The following is a 17,513-nucleotide window of genomic DNA, read 5'->3' as shown; positions in this document are numbered from 1 at the left end:
CCATAATTATGCCCTTTGACACATGCAAATACGTATGGTAGTTTATCTGTAAATATTCACAATGGGTAACTTTTAAAACCCACATATCTTTCTTAGATTCAATACCTCACATTACAATCAGTAATTCAGTCAGTATGTATGTAGTTAGTACATAAGTTAGTTTTTTACATGCTTTTAATACTCAACACCAGCTCAACAAGTAGAATGAAGTGCTTGTGAAACAACATTACTTATGTAGAGACTCGTTTTAGAGAAAAACATCTGTTAACCTTTAGTGTGGGTCAGAAACAAGTCAACAACAAAGCATTTCAGTGTATGTTTGCTTGGAGGGAAGTCACTGCTGTAATTTAGCTGCTAACTGAAAGAAATTTAATTGCAACTGAAATTTGTAGCTAGTAAAACAGGTTGCTGTTGGGAACACCATGGGTAGGATTGCCGGGGACGTGTAAACACTGATTAAAATATGTTCCTTAACCTTAAATGCACTGTGAACTGCTTGGGATAAACGTGTCTGCTAAGTGCACATGTTTTTTTTGTGCGATATACAGAAGCCTACTGTGCAGAAGTCTTGGGCAACCTCCACCAGACTTGTTGTTTTCGAAGTTTTAATGTCCATCCATATTTATTTTTCAAATCTATTTTAGTAAGATACAAAAAAAATACAGGAAATATTTACAAAAGAATAAATAATTTAAGGCATCGTCTGTGTTTAGTGTGACCTCTCTTGGCAATAACGCATATTGAGCGTTTTTGAGCAGAATGAAGTAAAACGACTAATTGTCTTTAAAATTAGAAATTAGGATTTAATCTTATTTAGGTTTAAGACAGTGGTTTTCAATTCCAGTCCTCGGGCCCCCCCTCCCAGAATGTTTTAGATGTCTCCTTATATGAAACACCTGATTTCACTCATCGGCTCCTTAATTAACACACTAACGAGCTGATGATCTGAATCAGGTGTTTTTATATATGGAGACATCTAAAATCTTCTGGTTTAAGAGATCCTGCAGTTTCCTGCTATTGCTCAAGTGAAAGGGGAGTTTACCCTAAAAACTTGACACATCAGTTTACATTTTTGTTTTTACAGTTTTTAATACTATATACACATTTCCTGAATTTTCTGGATGTATTCTATTAAAGAGACTGAGAAACTATTATATATGATCACTTTAAAGGAATAGTCTACTCATTTTCAATATTAAAATACGTTATTACCTTAACTAAGAATTGTTGATACATCCCTCTATCATCTGTGTGCGTGCATGTAAGTGCTGGAGCGCGCTGTGACGCTTCGATAGCATTTAGCTTAGCCCCATTCATTCAATAGTACCATTTAGATATAAAGTGAGAAGCGACCAAACACATCAACGTTTTTCCTATTTAAGACGAGTAGTTATACAAGCAAGTTTGGTGGTACAAAATAAAACTTGGTGCTTTTCTAAGCGGATTTAAAAGAGTAACTATATTTTATGGCGTAATAGCACTTTTGTGAGTACTTCGACTCGGCGCAGTAACACCCTCCCTCTCCCATTATGAGAGGGAGAAGGGGAGCGGACTTTTCAGGCGAGTCGAAGTACTCCCAAAAGTGCTATTACGCCATAAAATATAGTTCCTCTTTTAAATCCGCTTAGAAAAGCGCTACGTTTTATTTTGTACCACCAAACTTGCTCGTATAACTACTCGTCTTAAAGGAAAAACGTTGATGTGTTTGGTAACTTCTAACTTTATCTCTAAATGGTACCATTGAATGAATGGGGCTAAGCTAAATGCTATCGAAGCGTCGCAGCGCGCTCCAGCACTTACGTGCACGCACACAGATGATAGAGGGATGTATCAACAATTCTTAGTTAAGGTAATAACATATTTTAATATTGAAAATGAGTAGACTATTCCTTTAACATTGCAAAAACAACAAATCGAATTCTGGGGGTCTAAGACTTTTGCACTATAGTACTATAAAAACAAAAATATGCAATCTGAAATCAAAATTTTATTATTTAATCTTTTCTCAGTTAATATTAAATATCAAGGTTATATCTGTACATCATGTAGGATGATTTTGTGTAGGAAATCACAAATAAATGACAGAATAATTGTTAGGCTGACTTGTAATGTTTTGCAATCTGTGTCTGGCAGGAGAATGACGTGGATGCCATTCACCCAGGCTATGGCTTCCTTTCAGAAAGAGCAGATTTTGCCCAGGCATGTGCTGATGCTGGGGTTCGTTTTGTCGGCCCCAGCCCAGAGGTGGTGCGCAAGATGGGAGACAAAGTCGAGGCTCGTGCCATTGCCATAAGTGCAGGTAAAGTATCATATTGCTGTTCTCAGTCTCACATTGGTGTCTTTGAAATAAGTGACCTTTAAAATCATTTCCAGCTTTGTGAATTTGCATGCATAGACACAATGCGAGGTGTTCAGTTAAAATGTCAGTTTTGTACACCTGTGAAAATTTTATCTGTATATTGTGTCTCATAATGTATCTGCTTGGAAGACAATTGGCAAAGGAAGCAATGAAAAGCAACGTGGCATCCCCTTCCCCCAGTCACTGTCCTCCAAGGGAACAACGTGTTGTTTGGAATTCACCCATAATCTGTCTCCTGCTACATCATCAGATTTATTTAAAGGAACAGTTCACATAAAAATGAGATTTCTTGAAAATGTACTCACCCTCATGCCATCCTAAATATGTATGACTTTGTTAATTTTCTTACATGGAAACATACAGATCACTGTGGTAAATTAAAAAAAAGTTGATAACTTCAAACAACAAATGCATGTGACAACTTGCCACGAGACTTGCGAGAACATATGAGAATTGACAAGCCACCATATGGAAATTTACCATCCTGATATGCATTTTTTTATGGATATCAATCACTAAGTAAGCTTAAAATATTATCAATTTTTAGTGCTTTTGTTTAACTTCAAACAACAAATATTATGCAGTTAATGATGGATGTTTGTGCTTCTGGAGATTCGCCATGGTGGGTCCTCAATAAGAAGATAACATGATGGCATTGTAATATAAACATTTTTGTTTGTGTTTAACTGAAGTCATAAACAACTAGGATAGGATGAGAGGTGAACTATTTTAAAGTCCCACTATGGGGAAAATAAGGTTTTTATTGTTGTTTATATATCTATGTGGTGTTTTTAATATTAGTTTTAAGACAAGCATTGTCATTCAACACTATTGCTGAGATTTTCTCCATAAAATTGGAGACAGTCTCATACCCGCATACTCGCCTTGGCCAAAGGTGTACAGTTACATTCATGCAGTTTAAAATTACTTTGTGACAGGAAAAAGGTTTACATTTAGTGTTGCTTTAAAACTCATCTTTGAGTATCACAATAGCTAAAGAGTTTTTTTACCTTAAAATAACGTTTCCAAAAAAGTTTCAGTCATTCATCCACTCGAAACAGGGTGAATGGCACTTTCACATTCGCTTTGCAGTCCTCTATCGGCCAAAAACGCACTAAAGAAGTTTCCAACTGTCGGGTAGTGGTCCTGTAGTTCGAGTGAAAACTACAAAACTTGCTTTACGGCAGACCTACAATCCAATCAGAGCCAGCTATGCTGCAGAAATTATGACAGTGGTAATCGACAATTCCGCTTGTAACCTGTAGGGGGAGCAAAGAGCAGAAACTCTTTAGTGTTGCTTTAAGGGGGTTGTTCACCCAAAAATGAAAACTGTCATCATTTTCTCATCCTCATGTTGTTTTAAATCTGTATGATTTTTTTTTGATAGCACAAAAGAAGATATTTTAATAAATGATGGTAAGCACACAGCTGATTGTAACCATTGACTTCCATAGTAGGAAAACAAATATGATGGAATTTAATGGGTACCTTCAACTCTGTGCTTACCATTATTTGTCAAAATATCTTCGTCATCATTTATCACAATACTTCCATAATATTTGTTTTCCTACTATGGAAGTCAGCGGTTGCAATCAGCTGTGTGCTTACCATCATTTATTAAAATATCTTCTTAATAAATTTTATATAGATTTAGAACAACACGAGGATGAGAAAATGACAGAATTTTCATTTTTGGGTGAACTATCCCTTAAACTGAGAAAATTCTTGACTACAGGGAAACTTTCAATTTGTGTGAACTGTTTCTTTAATTTGGTGTCCTCTCTTCCTCTGTGTGCTCTCTGTAGGTGTGCCGGTGGTACCTGGAACAAACGCTCCCATCTCGACTTTGCAGGAAGCTCAGGAGTTCTCCAAAACCTATGGCTTCCCAATTATCTTCAAGGCAGCATATGGCGGTGGAGGCCGGGGAATGCGTGTAGTCAGGGAGTATGAGGTAAGATTATACAAAGAACAATGTTTTTTTTTCTTTATTTTATAACTAGGAGTCAATCTTGAGTCTTGGACTTTATAATAACCCAAAACTGGCAGGCATTAGAATCAGTGTTGTGTTGAGGCCCTTGCTTCTGACCCTGAATGTTTAAGATATTTGCACTTTTGATTTTATGCTGTTCAGCTACTCTTACTGTATTAAATGGGTTGTGTGTTCCCATGGAACACGCTTACTAAATATATACCTTGAATGCACTGTAAGTAAGCACCTGGCAAATGCATAAATGTAAATGTCTGATCAGGAACTGGAGGAGAACTATCAGCGGGCGTACTCTGAGGCCCTGGCAGCCTTTGGCAATGGAGCTCTGTTTATGGAGAAGTTCATAGAGAAACCCAGACATATCGAGGTCCAGATCCTGGGTAAGTGACTTTGTCTACTTTTTGGTCATTGGTTTGTGTTGAGTCAATATCTAGTAAAGAAGTCCAGTATTTAAAGGAAAACACCACCGTTTTATAATATTTTACTACGTTCTTTCCTCAACTTAGACAAATTGATACATGCCTGTCTTTTTCCAATGTGTGCCCTTATTCTTTGTACAGCGCGTCGTGAATGTGTTAGCATTTAGCCTAGACCCATTCATTCCTTAGGATCCAAACAAGGATGAATTTAGAAGCCACCAAACACTTTCATGTTTTTCCTATTTAAAGACTGTTACACGAGTAAGTATGGTGGCACAAAATAAAACGTGGCGATTTTTAAGCAGAATAAATATGAGAACGATATTGTATGGCGGAAGAGCACTTAGTTTGCAGCACTTCAACCTCGGGCGCAGTAATATTGACATAAGAGCTAGATGGGGAGTAGTGAGGAGTGATTAAGCCATTCAATATAGTTTTCATTTTTTATCTGCTTAAAAAAATTGCCACATTTTATTTTGTGCCACCATACTTACTCTTGTAACAGTCTTTAAATAGGGAAAATATGAAAGTGTTTGGTGGCTTCTAAATTCATCCCTGTTTGGATCCTGAAGAATGAATGGGGCTAGGCTAAATGCTAACACATTCACAACGTGCTATACAAAGATTAAGTGCACTCATTGAATAAAGATAGGAATGTATTAATTAGTCTTAGTTGGGGTAAGAACATAGTAAAATATAAAAAAACTGGTGTTTTCCTTTAATCCCATTTCAGATATTACGTCTTATTCATTGATCGTGCATATTTGGGCATGAAACCGCTGAAATAATGATTTACATATCGTAACCAATTATTAATATGAACTATTGCTATTACTGGGTGGCCCTGCCAACACAGTGTTTATAGACGTTAAATAAGTAACTACTCTACAATAAGTCTTAACTATTTTAGTGTAACAAAAATAATGCATGTCAATCTGAAATAATATCTGCTTAAATGTGCAGCCAATCATGTTAAGGTAGGGCTATCACATTATCTTTAAATCTTCAATTTATTCAATAAAGCAAATAAGTCTTTCAGAAATATGGAAATTCTGTCAATCACAGAAGCAATCATAGATAAATCACTAAATTGAACATAAAAATGCCCTGAACACCCAAACTAAACCAGACATATGAGGATGGTATTATTTAGATCAAACTAATATGATTTAGATGCTAGAGAAATGTCATGTGAGAAATGTCATGTGAAGTGAGAGCAGAACAAAAATTGTGGATGTAGGGGTTTAGCAGATATTACTGCAGCAGATCCCCTTAATTATTTTTTCTAAAGCATCTGAATTGATCATGGTTCTGTCAAATATCCACAATCAGATGATTATTTAATAATTGTGACAGCTTTAAATCTTGGCCTATATACAGTATAAGGTGTGTATTGTTCTTTACCTAGAATTTAGAGTTGTATAAATGGCTTTACTTCCAAGTCTATTTCTGTACTGTTAGATTAGAACAGGATTTTTCAAACCGCGGAATTGCAGGGAGGTTTGATAAATAATAAATTAAAATTAAATTATAAAGAGTAAATAAATGCGTTCAAAATCACAAAATTAAATAAAACATTAACAAATAATGGTATATTATATTTGTTCAGTCAGCATGTCATGTGACCATTTCACAACACTAGGCTATATAAGAAAACTGAGAACTCATGTAAAATTGGCCAGATATGTTTTATGTACCAATAAAAGTACTAGATGAAGGTCCAACAGGCCCAAGTTAACAATAACTTTTTAAAATACTACTTATAAAAGCTTTAAAATGGATGAAACATGTTTTTGAGGTTAAACAAGTTAGCAAATATGCTATTAAATGATTGAAATGTTTACTTATAATTAAGGCTGTCAAACGATTAATCAGGATTAATCGCATACAAAATAAGTTCGTGTTTGCATAATATATTTGTGTGTGTATTGTGTGCAATTATCATATATAAATAAATAAATAAATAAATAAATAAATACACACACATATAAAAATATATTAAAATCGAAATAAATATGTATATACATGTAAATGTTTCTTAAATATAAGTACACACACATGCATATATGTATATACAAAATAATTTAAAACTGTGCATGGATATATATTATGCAAAAACAAACTTTTATTTTGTATGCTATCAATTGCAATTAACCTTTTGACAGCCCTACTTAAAATCTTTCATATTCTTAGAGCACTTCATGACATTTTGCAGTGCCAAATGCTTGTACAGATGAGTTTACTGTGCATACACATCTGAATTCAACAACATTGAAGTGATGATTAAAACGTATTTGTTTACACAGCTTTTGTGACTCTGTTGTCAAATTTGCATGACCTTTTCTGTGCCAACAACACTTGTTCGCAGTTATTATTGAATGGGACCCAAAAGCACTCTCCAAAAATCTCTAGCAGCAAATTACGTTTTTGTTGGAAATAAATACATTGTCTGGGAGTTAATTAAAGCGTGTTTAGATATTTGCATAAAACACACTGTTCTCGACAGCAAACAACACGGTGCAGTGCTCCATTGCCTACTCATTCGCGTAGTGTTTATTGATCAGTTATGTGATTGTTTATTATATTTCGGAGAAGTGCCACCAGATGGGGTTGTTTACAGCACCAGATGGTTTTAGGACTTCTGTGTAACGCTCAAAGAGTTGATTGGTCCATTGTGTATAGGAGATAAATACGGCAATGTCATTCACTTGTACGAGAGGGACTGCTCCATCCAGAGGAGGCACCAGAAGGTGGTGGAGATCGCCCCGGCCTCGCAACTCGACCCGCACCTCAGAGACCGACTGACCGCTGACTCCGTTAACCTCGCCCGACAGGTACAAATGAGCACATCTGACAGATTTACATACAGTTTGGAAAAAAGCCAATGTAGCCATGTTACATCACTTGTAAAACGACCATTGCATGAGTTTCCTGCATTTTGAATACATGTTTAAGGTTAACAACCTTAATTTCATTACCAGCATATATATCATGATGCTGCAATATAAGACAACATCGGATAGTTTGCATAAACATGAAAAATGTGTAAAATGTGATTAAAGTCTAGCAGGTGGTGTAAAACCATACATTTAAAGTATATATTTTTTCAGTGATGCATATACTCGCTTTTTAGGTAAATTCACTTTATTTACCCTGCTTTGCCAAAATGCTTGGTTGTTTGGTTGATCACTAAATTTAATAGAGCTTATTTAAGGATAAATATGTAATGAAAGAAATTTAAAACCAGTAACACCTACAGCATGAATGCACTGCCTTTTTTACTACATAACTAACGTATTACATGTTTCTGTTATAAGAAATAAAAAACATGGCTAGATATTTTTAAATCTCAAAGGTCTGCACCTGTAGTCAGCATGCAATACACCGCATTATACAGCAGGTAGCGCCGTTGTGCCATTGTACAAATTGTAGCTTTATAACAGTCATGATCAAACTTTTCCATTCACCCATTTTATGACATAGACATATGCTATTAACAAAACAAGTGCTGCATCATACAAGCTGTTACTGAAACACATCAACATCTGTTTTCGAAGAACAACAAATCACTTATATCTATAGCAATTCATTACTTTTACTGATCCACTGATGTAAAATCACATTAAATTTACATGCATTTTAGTTTTTTTAGCATATGATAGTCCGAGGAAACATGCATGGGTTGTTGGTTTTTGTTGTGGTTTCATCTGCAGATGTGAAAAAGGTGTTTTGGCAGATATTTTTAGCTCCAGGCTACAAAAGGTGTGGGTCGATCTGAAGCTGCACACCAACCAAAGCCCGGCATGTTGTTCACAGTGTAACACAAATAACGGACACTGTTTGCACTGGTAGTGTGTGGCTGTTAGATAGATCACATAAGTGCAGGTGTATCCTCAGTGTGCAAGACATTCACACAACCATGAAACTCAACCAAAAGCATGATTTCTTGACAGTGCCCCTACAATCATGCATATAAATATGACAGAGCAGTCACAGTCTGACCGTTTGATGCATATTAAACAGCAAAATTACATGCAGCTATCTGAAATGGCTGGTTCCAGACTGTTTAGTTGGCTTTACCCTTTGTCCTAACCAGGCGAAACACTATAAAGTGACAAGCAATTAAATTCTTTCGAATTGTCCTGTACAGCTGTGACAAATGCAGCAATGTTTGCTGGTTTCTCTGTCAACTCCACCATTGTCTTTGTCCCAAATCCCTTTTCTCATAACTGTAGATTAAACATGAAATGTGTTCTGATTGTTACAGCAGTTCTGCAGTCAGCTTGAACAAATTTCCAGTGGCAAGCAATTTGAAATTTGTTACATCATGTGGGATAAGTTCATGGTGTCTGAGGTTTCAGGTGTATCCGGCATATAGTTTTATAATCCAATTGTAATAAAAATGGTGTTTTGAAGTTAAATTTCTAATTTGTGATAAACCCTCATCTTCAGTTTCTGTCCTATCTTTCTTATTGATTTTTCTCTTTTGTATTGCTGACTGCATGCGATTGCCTTTTTAAAGTCCTGCGTTACTGAGTCAAAGTGGAGGAATGTACAGAAAGGGATTTTTTGACAGACCTTTGTTAAATTCAAGTCAATTCAATTTTATTTATGTAGCACTTTTCACAATTGTTAATTGTTTCAAAGCAGATTTACATTAATAGATGTAGGAAAAGCATAGAAAAGCGAGCGTAGTGATAATGTAACGTATACAGTAAAGCAAAAGGTGGCGGACTCTCCAGGGGATGACCCCCCCATGAGAAAAACCCTCCTGGCTAGTCCAGGGGAAAAAATCCTAGGAGGAGAAAAACCCCTGAGAATGTCTTAAGTTTAGATTTAAATTGATTGACTGTGTCTGATACGCGATTATTTGGTAAATCATTCCAGAGCTTAGGGGTTAAGTAGGAGAAGGATCTACCACCTTTAGACACTTTTGATATTCTAGGGATAATTAAGTGGCCAGAATTTTGTGATCGCGGTGTACGTGATGGATTTTGGTTTACCTGCACTGATGATCTGACCTCTTCAATTGGAAAGCATACGATTGTCGACATAGACCCAAATGAATGTTTTGAGTCCTGTTTTTAAAGGGATAGTTTACCCAAAAATGAAAATAATGTCATTAATGCATCCGCGATGATTGCACCCGCGTCACTGCAGTCATGTGACTTTAGCCTCGCGTATGCGCTTCACAACAGACGCGAACAGAAGACAATGCTGAAAAAAGTCATATTTTTTTTATTTTTGGACCAAAATGTATTTTCGATGCTTCAGCACATTCTAACTGACCCACTGATGTCACATGGACTACTTTGATGATGTTTTTATTACCTGTCTGGACATGGACAGTATACCGTACGTAGGTGAAGGGTCAACAAGCTCTTGGCTAAATATAAAACTTCTTAAACTGTGTTTCCAAAGATGAACGGAGGTCTTACGAGTTTGGAAAGACATTAGGGTGAGTCATTAATTTTTGGGTGAACTATCCCTTTAAGGAGCTCAAATGCAAAAGCCGCTAAATGCCACCTCATTCAAAAATAAGATAATGATATTAATCTAGGGATCTCGGCATGTAATATGTTTATCAAATACGTTTGCTTCAAATCTGCTTAATTCCATTCGGAAATACCGCTTTATTGGTAGAATCTGTTAAACGTCACATCAATTTTTCATAAGAGTACTCTTAAGTGCACGGCAGGTGATTGCATGAACAACGACCATGGACCACATTTAAACTTGTGTCACTTGTGAGTATTTGAACCTGAATACAACCTAAATGTGGCAGTGGCATGGATCACAACACCACCTAATGTGTGGTTTAGTTTCATTTGCAATGTTTTTAGTTGCACTTTTAGTGATTTTGCAACCGTTTACTGTATCTTGTCCAAAGAAGTGTGTTTTTTTTTGTTTTTTAGAAGTGGATGTTTTTGCAAAAAAAGTTTTCATGCACTTTGAGGGTTTTGGAATGAGAGACTGTCAAAAACCAATAAAATGAATCAAAGTGCCGTAAAAAATACATGAGGCATTTCAGTTGCTAATAGCCTTTTCAATGCCATTAAAGTAAAACTACTGAACCTAAACTTAAGAAACTGAGAAAAAATTCTCATTTACAAGAGAACATGTCAGACATACTTTTTTCTCGAAATACATGACCTTTACTTGTTATTGTGTTCGGTGTTTAATGAGCTCATTTTTGGCCTGTTCCAAGCAAGAGGTTAACAGCACCATGACATCAACTTAAAGGTTAATAATAACAATAAAAAATTACTATTAACAATATCTGATTAAAATACTATGTCGCCAGCACAATCTCAAATAAAGGTACAAAAGTTGTATTGGCTTGTCACCGACGGTACCTTTTTAAAAAGGTCCTAATATGTACCATGTAGCTACCAATATGTACCTTCCAGTACTTTTTTTGGTAGTGCAAGGTGGCATAGCAAAACCGGCCAATGGCCCATCAAAGTTAAACGAGTTAAGAAGTTAAAGTATATGTAAAACCCATATATTATTTACAGTCACTGATGCATTACACCCAATTTCTTCTGGAATTACCACTGTACAGTAGTATCATTAACACAGTCCATTATTATAAAAAAATCATGATGCCTTAAGATGGACACCCAATGAACAAAATCCTTCAACCCACAGAAAAAGACAACACGCAGCAATAGTTTAAAAATAGTCAATTTTCATGAAGAGAAAACTGTGGACTTGGCAACCCTGCTTCCCAGTGCTGATTTATTTATAGTCTATAACATGTCAGAATGTTTCTGCTATTTAATAAACTAAACAATACAATGACTTGAGTGGAAGCAATCAATTCAATGACAATGCAATAAACATCTACTATACAGAAGTTAGTTTTCAGACTGTATCACAGATCGAATAATTATGTAAATTCCAGTCTAGGAGGATTGTTTTTGCCATAGTAAATCTAAGCCCAAATACATGTCACGCATTATTGACTCTAAATATGAGACTAGAAAAGAAAGCTATGTCAATATGCATCAGTCATCATCAGCAAACTATTCCCACAACTCAAATATGATGAATTATGGTGATAACACAACGCAAGAGGGCAATACACTATACCTGAAATGACCGGATGCAGTGTTGTAATTATTCTTCATCTATTACATTACGAATCAAATTTCACAGTGATGTTTATCGCATATAGTTGTGTCATTTGGGAATTGTGAGCGGTTACTAGATTAGTCATTTAGAGCAGTTTAGTAGCTGATGCTGTTTAAGGAAGAGACTATATAATATTATATAACAACACTGTGTGCCACCATAAAAAAGGCAATGTTAGAAAGTGCCTTATTTATTTTTTTCTAAATTTTGGTAGAATTTTCATACTGATATGTTTTTTTATTAAACAAATTTTAACTAGTTGTAAAATTAATGTTGACATTAATGTTTTGAGTTTTGTTTTGTGTGTGCATGTGCAAGCGCATCCACACTCACACTTTGCTTGGCATTACACGGCTGCCTTGCAGAGTTTGTGTCAGTCGAATGAATCACAAACATGACATTTATTGCACATTATTTATATAGCTACTGACTATTCATGAAAGTTCTTGCACATGCGCTCGGGGGACTATTACAAGAAATGTTGGAGAGGTTTTAATAGAGCCAATTTTAGATCTAGAGTTTCTTGCATTCATAATGATTTTCTGAGAAGCTGATATTAGTTTAGAGCAACTTGCACATTAAAAAATTATTTCAGACTGTAATAATTTTTTCCCATTTGTTTAACCCTCACACAAAATAAAGTGCTCGTCACCTGACATCTTTTAAAGGAGACATATCGTGAAATTTGACTTTTTCCATGTTTAAGTGCTATAATTTGGTTCCGAGTGCTTTTATCAACCTAGAACAGTGTTTCTCAAACTTTTTCAGCCCAAGGACCACTTTATCTTCCAATTTTTTTCTGAGGACCATCTAACATAATCCCACTCTAACACGCCCCCAAAAAACAACAAAATAGGAAGGATAAGCTAAATTTATGTTTAATATGCAACTGTTTCAAGTCAAAAACACAAATGCAATGCTATGTTCAGAAATTATTATATGAATCTTATTTCATTTGAAAAAGTAAATGTAAAATGAGTTGCAGCTTAATATGAACAACAAACTGCACATGTGAAAAAATGCAATTAAACATACTATAACAGCCTAGGTCCCACTTAATGTCATTCCAAAGAGCCTTTAGTTTAAAACTGAGGTGGTGGGTGTATATGAAGTCTATGGTTGTAACTATGGTAACAATAAAATGCTGAAAAAAATCACTGAAATTACAGGGACTTTACACATGAAACAAAAACTACATTACAAAACTAATAGATTTGTGGATTTTAGCTGCTTTCAGTCGACGCTTGATCTTTTCTTTTGACTCCTCTTTGGTTTAGCCACCGATCCATTTTTTCCGTTATTAAAACAGAATGGCAAGAACTGATATCACAGTTTCGCAAGTGCAAAAATCTACCTAAATAAGTGACAATTTTGTATTAACACTTGCCTAGTTTAGGTCATCATTTGGCGGACCACTAGGGGGGTTTGGTGGACCACACTTTAAGAATTACTGACCTAGAAAAAACAACCCAATAACTTAGTTTTGGTAAACCAACCTCTGCAAACATGTGAAAAAATAGCTCATTGGAATTTGGCTCCCCTTGTGATGTCAGAAGGGGATCTTACAGCCCCTTAATCTGCATCAACCAGGGCACTGCCATTTAGTGCAGTGGTCAGCTCATTTGCATTTTAAAGGACACACCCAAAAACGGCACATTTTTGATCACACCTACAAAGTGGCAATTTTAACATGTTATAATAAATTATCTAAATGATATTTTGAGCTAGAACTTCACATATGTGGAAGATTTATTTGACAGTTTAAAGTCTTGTGAAATGTTCCCTTTAAATTCTTTACTGTTATTTAGTATAATAGCATTCTGGTCTATGAATGCATTGCTTTGCTTTACTGCTAAATGGTAGACCAAATGCTAAATGTACTTTATCTCGGGTATGAGCGTGCAACCTTGATCTAATGTAATATGATGTTAGACTGGGTTTTTTAAAAATGCCAAGACTGTCTGTTTACTGTGTGTGTTTTACCAAAAAACTAACATTCACAACAACCAGTACAATCATAAATCTCATATAAGCCTGTTCATTAAATTCATTTCTCAAAAGTAACTCTTAAAGGGATAGTGCACCCCAAAAATAAAAATTCTGCCATTTCTTTGTTCTGCTGAATGCAAAGGAAAATATTTGTAATCAAGCAGAAAACAGGAGCACTGAATTTACTTCCGTAGTTGGAAAATCATATGGAAGATAATTGTGCTCATAACATCTTCCTTTGTGTTCAGCGGAGCAAAGAAATAAATGCAGGGCTGTAATAACTTAAGGGTGAGACAGAATTTTCATTTTTGTATAGTAATGGGTTTAAATCAGTCTGTTGAGTTTAATCATTTTACTGAATCTTTAATGAAAACTAGAAAACTCATTACTTGTATGAACAACGAGTCACTAATATTGATTTTATACATTTTATTATCATAATTTTTGTATATATATATTTAAATTTATTTTTAGGGCTTTAAACCATTTGGATAGTGGACTCCAACCCCTGCAAAAACAATTCTGTCATAAACGGAGCATGAGTATGAAAAATGTGACTTGTGCACTTTGTGGAGGAGAGTGGGAGAGAAATAAAGGAAGAGCATGCTCAAATTTCTCCATCTGTTTTTCATATGGACCAGGGAAAGATTGAGAAGATGGCCAGGCTTGCAGATATCTCAGTGCAAGCATTAAAACCTCATTTGAGCCTTTGACATGTTCTCTCCGACACTTGAAGCTTCTTTCAATCTCATTTCCTGTTGCATTTCCTGAGTACAGGTTTTTATGACCCCTCAATCTTATAAGTGCAGCAGAATATATCCTCCTGTTATCCCACGTTTGACTCCATTTAATATCAAAAAATTCTCCCTCACTCTCTTTTAAAGGATTAGTTCACCCTTAAAGTAAGTTACTCATCTTAATGCTGTTTCAAACTTAGATGTTTTTTTCTGCTGTGGATTTAAAGTGGTAGTTTTTAGATACAAAACCATCCAAGTGCGTCTGACATGTTTTCTTGTAAATTAGCATTTTGTTACCAGGCTTTTATGTTTAGGTTCAGTAATTTCACTTTAATGGCAATGGAAAGGTTATTAGTAAGTGATTTAAATGCCTTATTTTCAGAAATGTCACTTAAGGGTGCACTCACATTATCCAAACCAAACCATGCCCCAGCCCGATTGTCCCCCTCCCTACTCCTCCAGATGCATGCACTCACACTGTACTTTTATAGATCTTAGCCTGGTCACGCTTTTGTCATCGGGATGTGATTGTTTTGAAAAAAGCAGGAAGTAAAGCGCTCTCTTAACACTGGAACTCATTGTAATGTTAAGTCTGTGTTTTTTTTATTTTGAGTCGTTTGGTGCGCGATGCACAGCCCTCTCACATGGCATCATATTGCTTAGTTGATCGGTCACGTGTGTGCAGCTCGGACATTCATGTAACCCTGCCCCGTGCAGGAGGCCGATGAAGGTGAGTGGTCGCGCAATTAATGTATCTCCTTTTGAATTGCGCTCTTGTGCAATTGCGCTCACATTATAGCCTTTCGCGCCCCAGCCCAAGTCAACTGCGCTCCAGCCCACCTTTGCAAGTGGGCCCAGACGCTTTTAAACGATCACACTAGTCAAACAAACCAGGCTTTGGGGGTCAAATGTGCCCGAGCGCGGTTTGTTTTGGATAGTGATTACACCCTTAGTCATTTTATTGGTATTTAACACATTCTCCACTTCTAAAAAGTCACTGGTCACTTTTCAATGTCCTTTCTGAACTAAGGTATAAGGTTAAACAATTTGTCAATATCCTAATATATTTGGGAAACCTCCTTTAACAGGGTGAAAAAACTTTGGACCGCAATGTACGCGCACCATCATTCATTCAATTCTTCTTTTGAGAACTTGGAGGACTTTGCTGTCTGCAATTTGCAGTTGCGTTTATTGGATTCTGCCAACAAACCGTTATTGCTTATTAATTATGGCAAGATTAACTCTTTCCCTGCCAGTGTTTTTTTCTTAAATGCCAGCGTGCGGCAGCATTTTTTATGATTTTTATGCAGAGTACTGCGGCTAAGATTAAACCGTACTTGCAAGCGTAGTAATAATGTAATGTATAGAAGCGAGTTTTAAGTTAAGCCAATGTCAGCTGACTCCCTAGGGGTTTGAAAAAACTCCTAGGAGAAAAATCCTTTGGAGAAAAAAACCCTTGAGAGAGAGAGACATAGCTGATTCTATAGAGGATATATTATACTTTAGATACTATATTATAAAATGTTATGGGAAATAAAACATCTGTATATATGGTGGTTGCTGGGATGACATTGGCTGGGCATCACATTTGATGGAAGGCCTGTAGATCAGTGGTGTGATGAGACAGGCAAACAGAAACAAAATCCTGTTAGCGTAGGGTCCGCTCGCAAGTAATGCAGGTTTCATGTAGTATAGTAGTACAATATCTGCTCGGGATAATGTACACCCAATGTGGTAATGCGGCACAATGCTAAGCGGTGTTATTTTCAAATAATTTAAAGGACTGGAGTCAATTATTCCACTTGTAACACGGTTACCATAAACATTGCTCTGGTGGCTATTTTTAAGACATTTGAAAGTTAGGTGTGCATTTTACGAAACAGACAATGTATAGGCAGCAGGTTGTTATTGAAGAAATAAGCCCGACAGTGTGATCGGGTTGTATCACACTAAAGGGGGCTTATTTTGGATTAACAACATGCTGCCTGTACATTATCATGCTTATTACACAGCTATTTACCTCATAAGTAAGGTAGGGAGCATTAAATATAATATTTTAAATATTTTATTTGCTTATTTTTAACACATTTACTTTCGGTTTTACGATAAGACAAGACGTTCAAATGTCACAACACATTATTTGGTTTAATCATTTGTAAATATAGTGTCGCTTGTTATTAAAAGACATTTTTATATTTAATTTTTGTGTAACATTAAACTGTAACTATCAAAATTATTTGCAGTATACGGGTTTCCGTGTGTTTATTCGTTTTGAGTGATAATTATCTGAAAAGAATGAACCTTGTATTGTCGCGACTGGCCAATCAGAATCCAGCATTTGAGAGATCCGTGGTATAACATTATCACATTTTTGACAGAGGTGTTGTTTAGGGGCTTTTGCATCCAAGTTCTTCATATTTAGATTATCTGCAAGAACATAGCAAATAGCGAGTGACCATGGTTACTTTAAAAAATGACCAAGAAAAATCTCTTGCCACTGTAGAAGTCCAGTCAAGATAAGTAGCAGAAGTTTCACACAAACTCTGTTAAATAAAGATGGCGTTGTTGTTCATTAGGACTATGTCAGTGGAATGTAAAAGCTGTGCGTTATGTTTCTCATTCTTCATTTTGGGACAAACACTATTTGATTTGACTTGAACTGACCTTTAGCAGACGTTCAGTGTTGTTTCCAGCGCTTGCCATTAAGAATATGAACTTCGTGCTAGAGAGTTATGAGATGTCTCGGCCATGTCCTTGTTAATAAAAACAGACAGATGTGTTTTTGTTCTCCCTGACCTTCAAAGCCAATCGCAATTTCGCACTCCTGTTGTATTTTTCTGCACAGAATTTCTTTTTTTGTCTCTCTCTCAATGCTCACGGCTCAG

General features: G+C 35.9%; 1 protein-coding gene across 1 annotated transcript in view; it reads left to right on the top strand.

The window, feature by feature from the left end:
* pcxa (pyruvate carboxylase a) overlaps nt 1–17,513 on the top strand; it is a 154,959-nt gene that overhangs the window by 8,489 nt on the left and 128,957 nt on the right. Inside the window, exons 4-7 of the mRNA XM_073871229.1 lie at nt 2,134–2,299; nt 4,165–4,310; nt 4,609–4,726; nt 7,448–7,599. Of these exons, the coding sequence (XP_073727330.1) occupies nt 2,134–2,299; nt 4,165–4,310; nt 4,609–4,726; nt 7,448–7,599 (582 nt within the window). The remainder of the gene's footprint in view (nt 1–2,133; nt 2,300–4,164; nt 4,311–4,608; nt 4,727–7,447; nt 7,600–17,513) is intronic.

The sequence above is a fragment of the Misgurnus anguillicaudatus genome, chromosome 9, assembly GCF_027580225.2.
Source record: "Misgurnus anguillicaudatus chromosome 9, ASM2758022v2, whole genome shotgun sequence".
Lineage (NCBI taxonomy): Eukaryota > Metazoa > Chordata > Actinopteri > Cypriniformes > Cobitidae > Misgurnus > Misgurnus anguillicaudatus.
The sequence above is the reverse complement of the archived record's forward strand: the minus strand, read 5'-3'. Positions and strand labels throughout refer to the sequence as shown.